Here is a 19,615-nt window from a genome sequence, read left to right as displayed (position 1 = left end):
TTGGGCAGAGTTGCCCTGCCCCCTGTGGCGGGAGGTGGGCTCAGCGGGAATCAGAAAAGACCCCAAATCACCAAGGAAATGTTGAAAAAGAAAAACAAAGCTGGGGGCATCACGTTGCCCGATTTCAAGCTATATTACAAAGCTGTGATCACCAAGACAGCATGGTACTGGCACAAAAACAGACATATAGACCAATGGAACAGAATAGAAAACCTAGATATGGACCCTCAACTCTATGGTCAAATAATCTTTGACAAAGCAGGAGAAAACATGCAATGGAAAAAAGACAGTCTCTTCAATAAATGGTGCTGGGAAAATTGGACAGCCACATGCAGAAGAATGAAACTCGACCATTCCCTAACACCATACACAAAGATAAACTCAAGGTGGATGAAAGACCTCAATGTGAGACAGGAATCCATCAAAATCCTAGAGGAGAATATAGGCAGTAACCTCTTTGACATCGGCCACAGAAACTTCTTTCAAGATACATCTCCAAAAGCTAGTGAAACAAAAGCAAAAATCAACTTTTGGGACTTCATCAAGATAAAAAGCTTCTGCACAGCAAAGGAAACAGTCAACAAAACAAAGAGGCAACCCACAGAATGGGAGAAGGTATTTGCGAATGACACTACAGATAAAGGGCTGGTATCCAAGATCTATAAAGAGCTTCTCAAACTCAACACCCAAAAACAAATAATCAAGTCAAAAAGTGGGCAGAGGATATGAAAAGACGCTTCTCTGAAGAAGACATACAAATGGCTAACAGACACATGAAAAAAGTGTTCATCATCATTAGCCATCAGGGAAATTCAAATCAAAACCACATTGAGATACGACCTTACACCAGTTAGAAAGGCAAAAGTGGACAGGGAAAGAAACAACAAATGTTCGAGAGGTTGTGGAGAAAGGGGAACCCTCTTACACTGTTGGTGGGAATGCAAGTTGGTACAGCCACTTTGGAAAACAGTGTGGAGTTTCCTCAAAAATTTAAAAAATAGAGCTACCCTATGACCCAGCAATTGCACTACTGGGTATTTACCCCAAAGACACAGATGTACAGAAAAGAAGGGCCATATGCACCCCAATGTTCATAGCAGCCATGTCCACAATAGCCAAACTGTGGAAAGAGCTGAGATGCCCTTCAACAGATGAATGGGGTAAAGAAGATGTGGTCCATATGTACAATGGAATATTACTCAGCCATCAGAAAGGATGAATACCCAACTTTTGCATCAACATGGATGAGACTGGAGGAGATTATGCTACGTGAAATAAGTCAAGCAGAGAAAGTCAGTTATCATATGGTTTCACTTATTTGTGGAACATAAGGAATAGCATGGAGGACATGAGGAGAAGGAAGGGAAAAATGAAGGGGGTGGGAATCGGAGGGAGAGATGAACCATGAGAGACTATGGACTCTGAGAAACAAAGAGGGTTCTAGAGGGGAAGGGGGTGGGGGGATGGGTTAGCCCGGTGATGGGTATTAAGGAGGGCACGTACTGCATGGAGCACTGGGTGTTATACAAAAACAATGGATCGTGGATCACTACATCAAACACTAATGATGTAATGTATGGTGACTAACATAACATAATAAAATTTAAAAAAAAAAGAGCAGCAGTAGGATTGTTTCCCACAAATTGTCGACCCAGAAGCCCAATGGGGAGAAAAGCAAGAATTATGCAGATAGCTACAGAAAGATTAATCCCAATTAAGCTAAATTTGTGAGGGCTTATACATTTCAGTGGTTCATAAGGCACAGTCTTGATGGGTTTTTATTAAGTGCTCTATCTCCTATTCCAGAAAAGGCATCCTGAGAACCAATGTTGAAGTTAATTCAGCTCTGATATTGTGATTGCTGTGCTGTTCCTTCTTTCACACCGCATGTATCCATGCAGTAGGGTCGTGTGGAACATCTCTGACATTCTGTAGAATTAAAGAAGCTCCTCACATGGAGGGCTTCATTTAAAAAATGCTTTTTTTAACTATAAAAGAATAAGATAATTGCCTTTCTCTCTTACTATTTTATCTTTTCCTCTATTTTATAGATTTGAAAGACAACACACTTGCAAAATTAAGATCTAACAAGCATGACTAACCTTATCAAAAGATCCCTTTTTTCAAAAAGACAAATATATATATATATATAAACCAACCCCCAAATACTAAAACTTAGAACTGCTTTACACTTAAATAGCAATGTACACCATATAAACACATTCATAATCTTCATTGGTTGAAACAGTTCAAAGGTCCATTACTGGCTTCTCGTACCTGATAAGTCTCACAGCTCCTAATAAGGCAAAAGAATTCTCATCCAACATATGTTGACTTGTGGAACCAAACAACCTGTCTATTTGGTTTCATTTTAGGACAAGTAGGAAGGCAAAGTAAAAGGTCTGGCAGTAGAATGTTCATCTAATCCATAATATGTTCTTGAAGTTTTGGCCATTGAGCTTTTATTCCGGTGAAGAAATGATTCACATCCCGATTATGGATATGGAGAAGTCTTCCAGAAGACAGTCATTCATTAAGTCAAAACATATTAATCAAGGACCTAGCCCATGCTAGGTGCTGGGAAACAATATGGATAAGATATAGTCTCTGCCCTCCAAGAGCTTACAGTCTAGCAAGGCAAAAACTTTGAGGAGGGACCAGCATGTTCAAAGGAAAACTCATCACGTGGGTCTGCCCTGTTCAGAAGGCAAGTTCAAGAAGCTGTGGGTGTATGTCTCTGGGATCCAGGACCTTGCTCAAATTTCATCAAGTCACATATCCAGGAGACTCAGATTATGTGCGTCTGGTAAAGTCTTAGCAACACATTTCCTGCCTCAGATTCCCATGAAAATGGCAAATTAGAGCCTAAGCTTTGAGAGATCAAGGAGACCAGGTGTAGGGACATTGTGAGCATCCAGCACAGATAAGCTTCTTGAGTGAGAAGCTGTGAGTCCCCAAGAGACTGGGCGGGGCGTGGGGGGGAACGCTTCACCTGATGCTGGCTTATCTCTGGGATTTTGCTCTCCCTTGCAACACTGTGGTGGGAAGTATTCTGTTCACACCCCAAGTTGGCATGGCTCAATTACCTTGAGTTCTCCAAGTCACGAACAGCACATAGAAAATGCATCAAGTCAAGCCAAGACAATAGAGAGATATGCTGAGAACTTAATATTCCAGCCTATTTAAGCAGGAACTGGGTGCCAAGAAACCGTCACTTTCAACAAATAGCACAATCTGTTAATTATCTGCAGAACGGTTCCAATCGGTACTCCCCAGATTTACTTACTACCTAGTAGAAATTGCTCATCGATGGGGAGGGTGCAGAAAGAGCCAAGGCCAATTTGGAGAAATGTGAGAAACTTGCAGGTTTAGGAAGGGTGAGCTCAGGGAAGGATCTAGCCCCCCTGGATGATGAACAGGCAAAGCCAGGGAAGAAAGAGCAGAGAGCAAATTAGCAGACGTCCCTAATAGCTCCACACAATTCAGATGCACACAGACACACAAACATTCATGCGTTTACACCGATTCAGATATTTGGATGTTTAATTTGTTCTGAGTGAAACGTAGTAAAATGCTGGGAAAGCAAGGTGTGCCTTTTATGCAGCATGCTTTAGGTCTGTGTTGCTCATTGTTATTTCTCTCAGTTCCCTCCGTAACTGTTACTTGACAACACCAAATAACACCTCCGTGGAGGTGACCAAGCCAGGCAGAAATACAAATGGACTTGGTTGTACCTTCAGAAGATCATCTCACTAAGCTGCCATTCCAAGGTCACCATCCATAATAGTTCTCATTATAATCAGGACAAATTCTTAATTCTTACTTCCAATCTTCTGAATACATTACAAACACTTTGCAACCTCTGACTATGAATCGCTCACCTTTGCTGGGTAAGACACAATGGTAGGTGCTCCATTCGTTGATGAGATTAGCTGTCTCCATTCCCGTATTATTGCTCAAGATAGAGAGGCAAAAGGGGGGAGAAAGCCAAGGACATGGGGAGCCAAAAAGAAAAGGTGCAAAAGGGATCTGGGTGTTCAAACCCATTTTCAAAGTGTCTACAGGCTCATGATCCTCCCAGGCTGCAGGGCCCAGTGACACCAGAACATCCCAGAACAATTCCACTGAAGAAATCCCCAACGTCTTACTGACAGTAGCTCCTGAGCTGAGCTTTCTGTTTCTCTTCCATCTACCTTTCTTTTCTCTGTCTTTAAAAAAAAAAAAAAATCCTGTGGACACAAATCTAGGCAACACACCATTCACTTTGGGAGGAGTCCAGATAAGATGGGAAAGAGATTATCCAAAAGAGGAAAGATTTTCCCTGGATCTCTCTCTCTTCCCCCCCCCCACCACGCCCCAATTCTTCTCTCAGCATTTCCTTTTGCAATGTAATTTTTACTCTGCTTTGTCATTCTAGTGAAATGTCTTCTATTATAATTCTTGTTATATTACTGTGTTTAAGTTGTCTGACTTTGGCTCTCATCTGGGGTTCAAAACCTCTAGATTTCCCATTTCTAAAATTCCCATTGTCCCTAATATTTTAGAACTTAAAAATTGATTGACTTTGAAGTCTTGCTTTTACTTCACTCTAGGGACTGAAAGATCTACACATATTTTTGTTCTGAGAGTAAATCACCATCTTCATCTCAGCAGACTACATCAGTGGTTCTCTCAAGGACAATTTTGCCCCTCAAGGGAAATCTGGCAATGTCTGAAAATGTCACAACTTTGGGGATAAGAGTGCAACTGGCCTCCAGTGGGTAAAGGTCACGGATACTGCTAAACATCCCACAATGCACAAGACAGCCAAATAATGCACAACAAAGAATTACTCAGCCCAAAATGTCCATTTTGCTAATCGAGAATCGATGGGCTATAGGAATACAAAAGCAAACTCATCACCACCTCCTTTTTCCCATTTATTTTCAAACAATTGGGATTAAAAACAAGCAAGGCTAGAGCCTCTCTTAAATACCTAGAAGTGAGCAGAGATGGCATTTGAAGATTTTTTTCCCCCAGTCATCGAAGAGGGAGGGAGAGAGACAGCATTGGCATCAGGTAAATCATTCTTGAATGAGTAGAAAGCCTTCACCATTATTCTTGCTGATTTAAGCATTGCAAGTCATGTGATTACGCAGTGATTATAGTCCACTTGGATTTTGGAAGTCTTCATGCTCCACTCACTGGCTCCTAAAGGTCAAGTTAAACTTCCCAGCATCCTTGGATTCATCCTGTCAACTTGACACTTTGGAGTTCATCCTAGCAACCCCACCCACCTCTCCTGATGAGGCCACGTGGATGCTCATGCACAGAGGACACATCACCTTCTCCTAATCATTTTGCATATAAAAACATTTAATGCCCTCTAATTTTTTTTTCTTTCTCTTAGCAAGAAGCACAAGGCTACAAATCCTGCTCTTCTTGCAGTGGAAAGGAACTTCACAATAGAGGCAAAAACAAATCACGACCACATACAGCATCATATATCACAGAAAACTGTGTACGTTTGTTCCCCATATAGGACATACTTCAAAGTAACAAAATAATTTTATCAACCGTAGTGTTCCTTCTTCCGATTAGAAGTGGATGTTTTTCCCCCTCAAGGTACATAAATATCAGAGAAAAGTAGTCTTTGGAATACTTATGTCCAGGAGCTCTTGGCTTGCTATCATTTGGGGAATGCTTGGGTTTGTGTTCAAAGTGTTGGCAGGTTCAGTTTTCATTTTCTCGCCATCCACGTGCGTTCTTCCCAAATTTATATACCAGCCTTCGTCCATCTACACGTTCCAGAATTTCTCTTTTGTAGTAATATCTGTAACAAAGGACATTGCATAAGGTGGCCGGTCAGACCAAGCCTGCCAGGGAATTAAGTGGTCACGGTCAGGACCGGAAACTCCTCACCTCATCGCTCGGCTGAGTTTTTCATAGGTCATGCTGCTGTTGTTCTTCTTTTTGCCCCATAGTTGAGCCACAGCCTCTGATTTCAAGAACCTGAAGATGCCCTCAGACCGGTCTTCCCACTTGATTAACCCTGGGTTCTTGTCTGGGTTCAGGAGGATATCACGGATGAATTCCCATAAGTGAGTCCCTCGTGGATCTGGGGGCAAGTTGGAAAAGGAGTTTATTAATGGCCTAAGTCACAGGAAAGAAGGGGGAGAGGAAGCATAGAGTTGCAACATCCTCCATCAGGGAGGACATACTCATTTTTTCCCCATCCACCAGCACAGTCAGATCACAGAATCACCAAATATTTTATCTTAAAAAAAAGGCATTTGAGAATGAACTAGCACAATTTTTCAGTTTATATATCAGGAAACTGAGACACAGAGAATTCAAGTGACTTGACCAAGATCACCCAATTAGCTAGTGGCAAAGCGAAGACCAAGGAATAAGTCTTAGACCTCCTATGCCAGGGGGAATCTCTTTTAATTACTGTTGATGAATTGCTCAGGATTCCTTGTCATCTGTCATTTCCTGGAAGAGCAAATTTCAACCACTTTTGTCTAGAACCTCAGCCCGAGTATAGCACTCTCACCCAGCAAGTGTGGTTTAGTCAAATGCACATCAACAGGGCTCTAGAACTTTAACTCCTAGAATATACTGGGTCAGGGTCTGGTAGGAGTTGAGGGGGCCAATGTGACAATGAGGCAACTACTGTAATAAGATTAGCAACCAAATCCTACTTGACCCCCGCAAGACCTGCGCTACACAACACCTCCTCACCATTTACTGCGCTACGTTCATTCAATTCTGTGGAACGACATGTAACAATGTCCAAATGATTTCTTTCTGAGCCCTCCCCTCCATGTCTCTGAGAGTTCCTAAATTTTCATAAAGTCTTATTACTGGGGGAAAGACAACTTCCAAAGAGCACTGTTGAATATTAAGAGTAAACAGTCCTTTCTTGGATCAGTCACTCAACAAAGGTAGGAAAGCCAACAGCCAACAAAAGAAAAAAAGAATACATCTCCGCTTTTACTTCCCATCTTCTTTTCTCATCCATTTTTCTGGAGAGAGGGAAATTGCTAACCTCATGCCTGTCAGGTCTCATTCACTGGGTATCTCAGTTTTAGAACAAACAGCACAGCACAAGGAGGAAATATCCAGTGGATCTCCACTTTGAGAAACTGCAGAGGGGCTTACTTTGCCAGCGAGTGATGCCCCCACTGTCTCACCCTAAACAGGCTGAGGTAAAGAAGTGGAGGTGACAGGCAGAGGCAATATTTGTCTAAAACCTAGTGGCCTCCAGTTACACCGCCCTGAAGGGAAGGGACAACAGCCATCTGAAAGCCAGCCAACTTACTGTGCTTTTTGGTGTGGGCCTTTGCAGGGTGGTCTTGCTCCTTTTTCATCTCAGGTGACTCTGCTAAAAGGAACAATGAGAGCTGCTTAATTTACCCATTTCCTACAGTCATCATTGCCATTCATTCATCCACTCATTTAACCAGTATTTATTGAGCACCTGCTACATGCCTGGCACTGTTTGCGTGTGTGGTATATGAGCAAAATAAAACAGAGATGAGAAATACCATGAAGAAAAATCTTGCAGGGTAAGAAATGGGGATAGAAATGTGAAGGTGGGAATAATTTGCAATTAAATATAAGGCGGTCACAGAGGACCTCTCACAGAAGGGGACCAGAGGATGTGAGGGAGACAGCCAGCCATGCAGAGAGCTTGCAGAAGAACCATCTATGAATAAGAATAGTAAATGCAAAGGCCCTGAGGTCAGTATGTGTTTGGTACATTCACAGAATAGAAGGAAACCAGCGTGACTGTGAACAAGGGGCAGAGGTTGAGATCAGTAAGGCTTTGTGGGACTCTTTTTGGATTTTAGCTTTTACTCTGAGAGAGATAGGAAGCCACTGAAGGAAATAGGTCATTGAAAGAAGGTGTGTGTGTGTGTGTGTGTGTGTGTGTGTGTGTGTGTGTGTGTGTGTGCTTTACATAATACAAAATGTAAACACTTATAACAAAGAAAAATGGCTTTTAAGCCAGAGGAGTGGCCTTTTTTGGCATGCAAAGTTACATTTTAATCAGTCTGACAAAGGGGCCATTGACTGGCCTGCACTCAGTACAGAGGGCCACCAGTGGACTATGGAAACACAGATTAGTTTAACAAATGATTCATTATGGTAACCCTTGTGAGTATCACCAAAGACAAGATGACAGAGGCAGATCTGGTGAAATAACACTTCTTAAAAAGAAAAATAAATGGTCTAACAGTGTGCGTGCATGCGTGTATGCGTGTGTGTGTGTGTGTGTGTGTGTGTGTGTGTGTGTGTGTGTGTGTGAATGGGTGCTTCAGGTGTCAGGAAGACCAAGGCAGAACTTACCAAAAAATCTCTCAATCAGTAACCCAGCAATTTGAATACAGAGTAGTCCCTAAATGCAAGCCAATCCTGTTAAGAAACTGGGCCAGTAAAATGCATTTCTCAGTGCACAGTACATCAGGGCTTCCTAAGCTAGGGTTCACTGATCCCTGTGTGGCCTTCAGGGGCATTACGGATGGACTGAAACTGCACGCAAATGGAGAGGACCCAAGGCATTGGGTTGCGGAGAAACTGCCGGGAATGCTGAGTTGTGACGAGCTGGGTGCTCTTATAGGTGACCGTGTACATGGCATTGTACATGACCTTGTACATGTACAAGGCATTCATTTCCATTGTCAAGAGTGGTTCATGATTCAAAAAAGTTAGAATAACCATTAGCTCCTAAATAAAATGGTTAATACTGTTTATTGAGCACTTACTATGTACCATGCACCGTGCTACACTTTATACATGAATGACCTATTCACTTCACTCAAGAACCTTCTGAGGTGGCTACTATGATGATCCAAAGATCTGTGCAGGAGCTGAGACACAGAGAGGTCAGGTGACTTGTCTGAAGTCACACAGCCTGAAAGTGGAGCCACGATGTGAACACAACACAATTTGAATCCAGAGGCTTCGGTCACAACCACCACTCGGTGCCAATTCTAGAGACAATGGCACATAAGAGATTTCACAGAAGTCTTCCCTGCCAAGACTCAGGCTCAGGTCTCTAATGCTCAAGTTAGTGGGAAAAAGTAATTCCGACTCAACGATTCTGGATTTCCCAGCACACGTGGACATGTACACGATCACCTATAAGAGCACCCAGCTCGTCACAACTCAGCATTCCCGGCAGTTTCTCCGCAAGCCAAGGTAGAGAGAGGACAGGGATTTCATAAGCTCTGGTTAGCTGGGAAGCCTCTTCTTCAGGCCAAGAATCTCCCCTGGCATTGTGAGCAGGAGTGCCTGCACCTGACTTGGGTTTCTCTGAAATCTGGAAGGGCAAATTCGCAGGAAATGCAAGGAGACTCCACTCTCCCACCTTGAGGTTTCAGGGTGAGGTTGCAACATCCCATCAGGATGTGACAATATTGCGACAGGTCTGGCGCTCACCCCGGTTTCCAAGTGATACATCACTCTGACAGGGCTGCGTTGTTCTGCAGACAAAGAGTGGCATTTACCCAGTAGGCCACAAGCAAAGCTCATTTTCCAATGGCATCCAGGAGGGATGCAGGGCCATTATTTCAGAGCCAGGGTTGAGTTCAGAAAAACCCAGGGGTTTCTCAGCTTATTGGCCTCCATCACTGTTTAAGGGTTCCGAGCTGATACAGAATTAGTTACTTTGGGGGCTAAGGTACCCTTGTGAATAAGACGGAAACCTTGGAGCCTCTCCCCAGAAACATGCACGCATGTGTACACTCATGAGAATCTGTAAACAACTTCAGGGGTTTAGGCTCACTTGACAAGTCCATGGACTCTAGACTTAAAGACCCCAGACCAGACAGACCATGAGGGAAGGTCCTCTGTGAGATGTCAGCCCTTTACCCAGCCTGGACTTCCATCCAGCTTCAAAGAAAAACCAAAAACAGGGAACAAAATAAATCCCCCAATAAAAATGTTTCCATCATAACATGAAGGAATACGCAGCCAAAGGCAAAAGAAAACTCGGATATCTTCCAGCCTCCTCTTCCTGTCCCCAGTGTGTGTGGGCAAACTGTGGAATCACGGACCTGCCTTCGCACTAAAGTCTTTTGATCTGAAACCTCACTTTAATACGATGGCCTCTCCCCTTGTGTCTTCCCCTCACCCTAAAATAAAAGTTAAAACCTTTGAAGTTAGCCGTGTGGTTAAGTGATTCATTCTTGTAAAATAATGGCTTGCTCTGGGGAAGTTGTCCGGCTCAGCTTTCTCTCGCTCTGCTCCCAGGCACCTCAGGCCAAGGTCCAGTTTGGGCAAGGGGAGCACCGAGCCACAGGTTTATGACGCAAGTTCCAGAGTGTGACTTCAGCTAAGCCGCTTCGCAAGAAGCGAAGATTAGAAGCATTTGCATGTGATTCAGCTGTGAGCCATTTCTTTACGGGATATACAAATATCAGTGTTATAATAGACCATGCCACCCTAGCTCTAGGCTCGACAAGTCAGTGAATAAACACATCAGGCCCTAGTTGGCATGATTGGCTCGAGGACTATCGGGCAGATCAGGAACACTGGCAGCAGCCATTTTGTGAAATGGGCAGATGACAGAGGAATCAAAACAAAGCCCGCTTCCCCACCTGCGTTTATCACAGAGGGCATCAGTTTATGTGGAGCCTCGCCTTCGCTTGGCTTGTAACTTGCATTAAAACATAGAAAGACATTTAACTGCACTCAGTTTCATGGGAACTTGAAATCTAAAGACTCAGACGAATGACAAAGGTCCTTTTTTAAGGGGGGTGGTGTTCTGGTCCCATCCAGTAGAGACTAAACCTTTCCAGAAGGAATAGACCCATGCAAGGCTGTAATTAACTATCCCTCTGGAGGGCTGGGGGATAGTTAATTACTCCAAAGAAGCTGCCAGCCCCAGACGCTGAGTGGATTCTATCAGTAATAATTCTGGTAGAGGTCCTGGATTGCTTCACCGTGTTACAAGCGAAGGATCAGAATGGGCGACAAAGGAATCCAGGATCAAGGGAGGTAAAGGAGTGCAGATCTGTAAAGCCCGTTTTAAGGATTATTCAAAAATGGAATAAGGGGACAGTGGGTTCCCTATTGCTACAAATATGAAAGCAGAACTGGCCCCTATGGATTGTGAGATTCTAGAAGGTAAGTCAGGATACAGAAGAGAGAAGGGCGGCCAGGCTGTGAGGGCAGGAGAGCTAGGACTATGGTTTTATGTTTTCCAGGCGCTTCAGGACCCCCGAGGCTCAGGAAGTGATCGATGCTAGTTTATTCTTAGCTGCAATCTTTTGCCATAAGCCAGAGACCCAACCGGAAGGACACGGGAGGCATCACCTTACAAGGTGTCAGAGGAAGTCAGAGTATGACCGGGTGGTTTCCTCGGCTCTGAAACCCTCGGTCTTGACTGGGTGGCAATGATTGCTACAGAAATTTCCCCCTGATTGGCTCAGTTCCCCCAGAATGGCAAACCCACTGCAGAGCCTTTCCAGTATCTGATCTGTTTCCTAAGTTGAAAAAATACTGAGAGTGACACATAATGCTGCGCCCATTGGGGGAGGGGGGAAATCGAGAAATGAATTGGCCTCCGTTCTTAACCTCAATTCCAGAAGCACTGACACTGGCTCCCAGCCCTTCTTCATTCAGGGGGTTTGACCAGAACAAAACCTCAAACCTCATTATTTCAGTTCTTAAAAACACACTGAACAAAATCAAAAACAAGGGGAGGTTTTGGGGGAGGAGAGGCTGTGTGATTCCAAGTTCTTTCAAAAGCACACATTTAAATCCCAGTTCTGAAGATGCCCCAACTTCAATTCCAGGAAAAGAGCAATCGCCTCATGACAAGTCTAAGCTCCAAATTTCATAGACCCAAGCAGTTTTACAAGTTCGCACCCAGGTCAAGGGACACCACGAAACCCTCTGTTCACCTCCCCAGTGCACTCACGCTCACAGGACACGTGCCAAAATGCCTCTTTGTAAGCAGAGGGGAAATTATCACCTGAAAGCCCCTCTCTGGACTCCCAACGGACCACCCCTCTCAGGGGAACCTTGACTAGGAGTCAAGGATAGCGCCCCCGCCGGTTGCAACCAATTTTAACCAAACACAACTAACGTGAGCATAATTCATACAGTACAGGGGGTCTGACTAATCAGAGTCGCAATGAGCCATCAGGGTCAGGCTTAAAAGCTGATCTGTGATAGCCAGGGTTCTAGAAATTTCCAACAGCTACCCCACTACCCAGAGATCATCACTGCAGGTTCACTGACCTCTGAAGGCCACTTCTAAGGTATTCTTTCCCTAAAGTCAGACATAGTTTGTTGAAAATTAAATACAGCTTCTTCCGCCATAAGTATACCCAAGTCAAAACAGTTTTATCAGATAATTTCCTAAGAGCAAGCTTCTGCTGAAAGGAATTTTTGTTGTCACAAGAGAGTGACTTGGTTTCCCAAGAGACCAACACTTTTCCCAGAGGCTTCCTTGCTGGTCATTTTCAATGTACAAATATTGGCTGAAAAGCAGACCTTTTAAAAAGAGTAATTCCCTTCCTTTCCTAGTCTTTCAACAAGAAAGACTCCAGCAAAGTAGAAACGTAGGGTGTTGTAATTCTCATTAATTCTCGGTAAGCACTTGCAGGACCCACCCTCAGCCCCTGATGTCAGGACAACTTACCGACAGGAAGGTGACCCGTGCTTGTCATGGAGATCTGGGCCCGACAGAACGTCTTGCTGTCCAACAAATCTGCAGCAATGAAATGATAAATGACATTAAGAGCCCCTTCCTTACAACATAACTTTGTGGCTGTTATCAAACAGAATAAGAAGAATGTCAAAGGCCCATAAGTATTGTGGAGTTAGTTACCTACTGTGCTACCATAGTTGGTGTCATATAAATAGTTTTCTTCTTTCCATGTGTTCATGATGGAAGGGTCTACAAGAGACAGAAAATGGGAATGGTCAGCAATCATCTTTCCCTGGGTGATGAGTTTGCCCTTTCTAACTCACTGCTCATCAGAGAGGTGCTGGACCTCGTGGGTGGTCCTCAGAGACAAGGGGTAAGATTCGGCTTCTGCCACATGCTACTTTATAAGAATGTTAACTCCTTTTTCTTCCAGCGTCCTAAGGGAAATGGGCTTTGTTATGGCCCCAACTCTGTGTGTTCTACACCTACTGCCTCTTCAGGGCAGTGAGGGAGTACTGTAGTGAGACCCTGTCCTAGGCCCATGCTTTGGCTTCCTGGGAATTTTCCCATAGCAGGGGGTGGGCTCAGGAGCTTGGCATCGTCTTGCATGCTGCTGTATAATCATCAGAATATTTTTACATTGGAAAAAGAAATTGTTAAGGCCAAATAATTCCTAATTAATGAGCGTAGTTTCCTAGAAATATCTTCCTAGGAGAATTAATGTTTCTTTCAGGAAAGTCTAGTCAGTCTTTATCACAGTGTCTTCATGGCTGAAATTTCAGAAGCTCCCCTTGCAGTTGGGTGACAGTCCCCTCCCTTCAGGATTTCTCCAATTAACATAAGGGGTGACACAAAATTCTCAAAATAAAACAGAGCAGAAGGCGAAGAGAGTGTCACCAAATCAAGCAAACAACTTTTCAGAGTGAGGTCCCATTGCCTCATCTTTGAGAAGAAGCGCGCTCCCTCTCCCCCCCCACCCACCCCTGCAGCGTGCTGGGTAAGCATGTCTCACTCTTCAGATGTCAGATTCAGAGGAAACTGCCGTCCACCTACCCCAAATGAAGCCTCACTCCTACACAACCCCCACGTCTGGGCTGACCTCCAACAGAAGCCTTTTCTTTCCCGGCCAAGAGCTGTGAGACCTGGCGGGAGCTCTCACCTCGTCCCCACCGGGAATTTCCTGCCTTTCCCCCTCCTCACAGATGGAGGCTGCCCTCAGCTCCCCCCGCCCCCCCCCCCCCGTCTGCGTTCTGAATTTCAGGGTCAGGATGGTAAGCCACTGGCCAAGTTTCATTTTGTTTTTATAGCATAAATAGTATAAAACCTGACTCACTGGCTAAGTCCTCCTGTTTGCGACATAGGGATTTAGCTGGTATTTTAACTAATAGCTACGTGTTTGGGCACCCCAAGCCCAATCTCTTGGGGTTACACCCTCTCTCCTCATTGGGTCACCTCGTACACCTGTTGTTGTCTCTGAAAACAAACTGAACCGAAAAGACTTGGGGGGTGTTGGCCCCTCTAAGAGCCTCTTCTCCCCTCCTCCCAGGGCGGACCTACTTCTCCACCCCTTGGCTCAGCTTTTCGGAACTGGCAACACGAGAATGTCTGGATGGTCAAGGAGGAATTACCGAGTTATTTGGGCTCTCTCCAATACCAGCTGGCTCCTCCAGTGGGTCTATCTGTCAGGTCCCGGTGGGAGTGGGGGTGGAGCCCCAGCCTCTGAGCCAAGTCCTGTGTCTGCCTCTAGGGCAGTCATGCTCAGAGACACAGGCCCATCCGGACAACCCCTGGCCTCTGCGGGGTGGGAGGGAAAGGCAAGGCTAGGAAGACCTAGTTAACATGCTTAGCAGCTATTGTTTTTTGTTTAATAATGGTGACTAGCCCCTTATAAAAGAGTAAATAACTGCATGGGGCCAATTTCAGCCCCTAGCAACTCACAAATCACCCTGGGTCAAATTCTGTCCTTGGTGACTGGCACGCAAGCCTCAGGGAGGCCCGTGGCAACCTCTGCCATCCTACGTGGCTAACAATCTCACTGCTGTGGATGTGGGGAGTGGCCCTGGAGCAGCGTTGGCTGCCTGGTTTTATCAAGGCCGAGGGACGCTGGGGGACTTGCATAGCTCTCCCTGGACTGAGAGGTCATAGGCCAAAGTCAATATACAAGGAGCTCTGATGGGCGTGGGACCCTGGGGTACATTTCTCCAGGCAGTTACTGCCTGCCTCCCGCCCCCCCCACCCCCCCCCATCCCCACCCCACAGGTCCACCGGGTCCCCAGGAGAAAGATTTGGGACAGAGAAAGGAGGACTGATTGGACCAGGGAAGGAGAACAAAAAATAAACATAGATCCTATGAGACTGCAGACCCTACTCAGAGCCCAGAATCGTGTCATTTGTCTAAAAGTGCACCTGAGGCAGGGAGTGGGTTCCGCAGCTGCTTTTGGATGTCCCCCAAGCCCTCTAGAAGCTACAGTAACTACAACAGCGAGTCTGTAGCTGCCTCCTTTTTGTGAAATGCACTCCCACTGAGGGAGGAGCGGGGAGGAGACACTGGACCTTTCTCTTCTCTCCCCTTGCTTCTCCTAACTTGGCCCAGCCCAAGGCCCTGACTCTCTTCATGTGAGAAGGAGGCCCACCCAGACTCTGCATTTTCCCTACCTCCTGGACCCGAGCCTAGATGATGCCCTCACCAGCAGCGGGAGGCACAGACGTATGGACAGCTTCAATCTAGATTGGAAATAGTTGGCAGTCCCTGGTCCCCAAGGCAAGGAACAAGACTCATGGTGGGGTGGTCCATTGGAGACAGCCAGGCAAGAGGCGTCCCTTGGCTTTGTGCCAGAGCACTGGATTTGTCTTGCTCCCGCACTCTCCTGACACCCTCCCAACTGTCCTCCCCCGGGCTTGGCCTCCCAAGTTGGCTCCCTTTTTCTGCTGCTCCTCACCAGTTTGTTCTGTCTTGACAATGACATTGTGTGTGGACTGGAACAGGTCGCTGCTGCACTGGCCTGTGGAGGACAGATTGGGGAAGTCAGAGCCGGCCCACATGGAGCCAGAACTTAAACAAGTCCCGAAAGCTTCAACCGGGACGGAGCTGGCTTCTAGGGAGAGCTTCTGCCCATCCTGCCGTCTGTCCACCTCCGAATGTTTAGGCCAGGGGGCTTCCCTCTCAGCGTCTACAAACTGGGGCCTGGAGTCCCTGGCCCGGAAAAGCAGGAGCTAGGGCATCTACATCCAATGCAATTGTTGGGCCTTGTAGAGGGAAGCCATCCAGGATGGTGGAAATAGAACTTAACAAGTCAGAAGGCCAGTTTTCCCACTGATGCCTGGCCTTTCCGGCTCTTGGTTAGCTCGTCTGTAGATGGAGGGGATTAAACCAGATAAAGTCAGTCAATGGCCTCTAAAGTGCTTTCCCTTACTAACTTAGGATACAGAACGAAAACGAAAATCCCAGAGAAACCATTTTCACCAGCTTGATTCTTCTTTGATCTTAAATGTAATCAGATCTGTTTTGATTAGATCCAATCTGAGATACACCCAGATAAATGGAATAATTCTCCTCTTTTTTATGCCTTGCAACTCCTCTCTTGGTTCCATATATATATATATATATATAATGATATTTATATTATCAAATATAAAAGCATATATACACACACACATATGAATGCGCTTAGTATGTTTTTCCTCCCCAGGCAGGTTATAAATATCTCAGGAGCAGAGGTCGTACCTTTAACCTCTCTGACCTTCGGGTTTCCCATCTGTAAAATGGGTACATGTTTATTTTTTCATAAGGTCATTAAATGAATCAATTTACTTACAGTATAAATAAACAGTGAATATAAGCTAATAGAATGTCTACAAAAAGACAAACAATGAAACAAAGGAAAGAAATCTGGTCATTAGGCACTCAGAGGCACCGACAGCATGCAGTGTGGCCGAAGAAGTTATGGAAGGTCAAAGACGGAAGGTCAAAGATGGCCACCACCCCTTTGCTCTCTGCCTCCCAAGCCTTTCTGCCTCAGGCTTCAATCAGGGCAAAGCTTTAAAGGAGTGGATCTAATTGAAGGTAGGGAGGTAAATATATTTACATCTTCAAGTGTAAGTCTGCTCCTTCTGAAGATTCCTGGGGGTTATTTATAGAGCCTTGTTTGGTTTGGTTCTAGTTAAAAGAAAAATGAGCAACCATCTCTGTGAGGCGGATGGGAAGAAGGGAGTGCCCGGGAGCTGAATGAGGTCATCCAAAATGGCCACCTCAGCTGCCAGCTTCGCAGCCAGATCCTGGGTCCTCCTTAGCATTGATGCAGCTGTCAGGGTCTGAATCTGGTTCATAGCCCAGGACCTCCTGCTTCCCAAAGTTCCAGCTACCTGCCCAAACACAGGTTCTGCTGAGACAGACATGCCCGTTCTGACGTGGACAGCCCAGCTCACTATTCCTATGTAATATTACTGTCTCCCAAGATGCCCGCAGCTCCCAGAAGAACTCTTTTTACCAGCATTGTCAGGAGAACCTTAGGTCAGTGTCAAAGACATTCTGCAAGACGGGTTGTTTGCCCTATCGTGTCTTGGAAGCCAGGAGAGAACGTGCGTGAAGAGACTATCACCGATGGACAGCATTTGAGGTGGTGGCTTGCCTCTGCTCTAGGTGGGGCCTCAAGAGAGACACATTCAGGGCCCTAGGGCAGCACTAATTCCAGAAATCACTGCAGAAACATCCTACACGTGTCCAGGCCATTAATTCTAACCCTTTCTCTCTCTCTCTCTTTTTTTTTTTTTTTGAGTTTTTGACTTTCAAGATTCTTGAAATATTGAGAGCCTTCTCCTCCCCAAAACAAACATAGACCTAATTAATTCTCCATCACTTCTTACCGCATGTAGGTCCCATCTTAAGAACCTCGGTCTAGAAGTTTAAAGAAAATAAAAAGGGCCCATGTTGATCTTAACAAGCAAGTGATTGGGAGTTAGACTATCCCAACATGTTTGGGGCGGTGGGGTGGGGGGGGGGGCGGGACGTGGGGAAAGAAGAAAAGGTTTTCTGAGAGCAAGTTTTCTGTGAATACCCAGCGAGCCTTTGTCTCCTGAAAAATTAACCAGAAGGAGAAATGCAATTACCTTGGGTTCCTGTGGGATTGGACACGCCTGGAACCCCAGATTCGTGCCTGTTCTCTAGCCTCCTCTCTCCTTCCCTCCCTCGGGAAACAGTAATTCAGAGGTGAGACCCACCCCGCCCCCCTTGGAAGTCCTGGACAAGGAACCTCCCAGCAGGGTAGAGAGAGATAATCACCATTCCACTTGAGGTGCTGCAGGTTGCTGTAGAGAAGCTGACCTGCCGTCCCCGCTGCCCGCGTGAACTCCTGCAGACTCATGCTGCAGAGGTGCTCGCCATTGACATCGAACTCCTGGAAAGGGATGCAGCTGGCGTCCAGCTGGTTGGTGTCCAGGAGGTGCTGGAGCCACTCCCACACCTGGTACTTGGTCCAGTACTGAGGATGGATTTCATGCCACTGGCCTCCGAAAAACCCGCTGGAAACTGAAAAACAGGAGGGACCCATGTCCCGTGAGTGACCCGTGGTTCTTCCGGGACATAATCTCAGACGTGGGAGGCACCGCTCGGCTGCCAGGTGTCGGCACAACTGCAGCTGGTGGACATCAGTGTGGGGGTTGAAGTATGTGACAGGCTCTAGAGAGGAGGCTCTCAGAAATGTGCCTCCCTGCCTCTTCACGTCCTCCTTAGAATAGTACTTATCCCTGGGCGCTTCATGAGGACACAGACCTGAAATGCTCTGAGATCATGAGCGCATCCCCGCCTCCTGCAAAGTACCGTGAAGGCTAACACATCGCTACAATGTCATCAACTTATTAGCCTATTGTCCACTCCCACATGGTTTCCTTCCTCTCTTTTCTCTCTCGCATTTTTAACTCTCTCACACACACACACACACACACACACACACACACACACACACCACATACATACATAAGCCCAAATTCAGACCATTTTCAAGAGTAAGAGTCTTTTTCTCTATGATGCCTTTTCTCCTCCCCAGAGTGGTCCAGCTTAGTCGCCTGCTAACTGTGCTGATCTACCCCAGCCCCACACTGGTTATTACAGTCGCTATGACTCACTTCCCTACTCAGCTACCTTCGGGAGCTTCCCATTATTCACTGAAATTAGCTACAAAATCGCCAAGCCAGGCATTGAGGCTCTTCGATAACTTATCCAAGTGACCCCATCACTTCTGCCTTTTTTGTCTGGTGTTCTTTCAGTCTGGTTTGTATCCTGCCAGTCATTACCTATTGAACACTTAGCCAGCTTGCAGACTCTGGCCACCCCATAAAGCCATCATAGACCACCCCCCCAAAAAAATATTATTATTCAGGGCTTGATGTCCCCTGAATCTCCAACAGATGTGTTTGGTACTTCTCCTAATGGCTTTTGTCATGTTCTGCTTTACTTTACACATTTCTAGGTTCTGTCTTATTCTCCTTTTTTAAATTGTAAACTCAAGGTCATGGAGTCATGGTCATCTTTGCAACTCCTACAAAAATGACCTCAGAGACTATGCCATCATAGGTGCCCTCTCTATATTTCTTTGGTGGAATCTGTTCCTGAAGAAGAGATAATGTAGCAATCTAGAAGAGTTTGAGGTGCATTCACAAGATGGTTAAATTAAATATCAGAGAAGTCAAGTTCACCCAAGCCAATAAATATTGCTGAACTGGATGGGCTGAATTTCTACATGTGTGACTCTCCTATGCTCACTTCAGAGAAAATCACAAAGTCAGCCCAAAGTCCTGGGAGGAGATGGAGACGAGAGAGCCATCCTCTGGGGACATGGTAATGGGGCTGAGATCTTACAGTCCCCTTGAAAACAGAGGTCAAAGGGAGGAACTCTCATCCAGGAAAGATGAGGGGCAGGGACAAGGGGAAGACACTACTGTAGCCCACCAAGCTGAAGCAGGGAAATCCAACTG

The 19,615-nt window shown here is 45.7% G+C and overlaps 1 protein-coding gene across 5 annotated transcripts in view; it reads right to left on the bottom strand.

Moving 5' to 3' along the window:
• Positions 1-4,906: 4,906 nt before the first annotated feature.
• EHF (ETS homologous factor) overlaps positions 4,907-19,615 on the bottom strand; it is a 37,758-nt gene continuing 23,049 nt past the window's right edge. For 3 of the 5 annotated variants that reach the window (XM_027581407.1, XM_027581406.1, XM_027581408.1), the window contains exons 3-9: positions 17,925-18,170; positions 15,586-15,648; positions 12,827-12,895; positions 12,638-12,706; positions 7,304-7,366; positions 5,902-6,097; positions 4,907-5,812 (exon numbers count right to left, since the gene is read on the bottom strand). In XM_027581407.1, coding sequence (XP_027437208.1) covers positions 5,713-5,812; positions 5,902-6,097; positions 7,304-7,366; positions 12,638-12,706; positions 12,827-12,895; positions 15,586-15,648; positions 17,925-18,170 — 806 coding nt within the window. In that variant the 3' untranslated portion in view covers positions 4,907-5,712. The remainder of the gene's footprint in view (positions 5,813-5,901; positions 6,098-7,303; positions 7,367-12,637; positions 12,707-12,826; positions 12,896-15,585; positions 15,649-17,924; positions 18,171-19,615) is intronic. The other 2 variants (XM_035723115.1, XM_027581409.1) reach the window with 2 other exon arrangements.

This window comes from Zalophus californianus, chromosome 11, assembly GCF_009762305.2.
Source record: "Zalophus californianus isolate mZalCal1 chromosome 11, mZalCal1.pri.v2, whole genome shotgun sequence".
Lineage (NCBI taxonomy): Eukaryota > Metazoa > Chordata > Mammalia > Carnivora > Otariidae > Zalophus > Zalophus californianus.
Note: the sequence above shows the minus strand (reverse complement) of the source record. Positions and strands in the feature narration are given on the sequence as shown.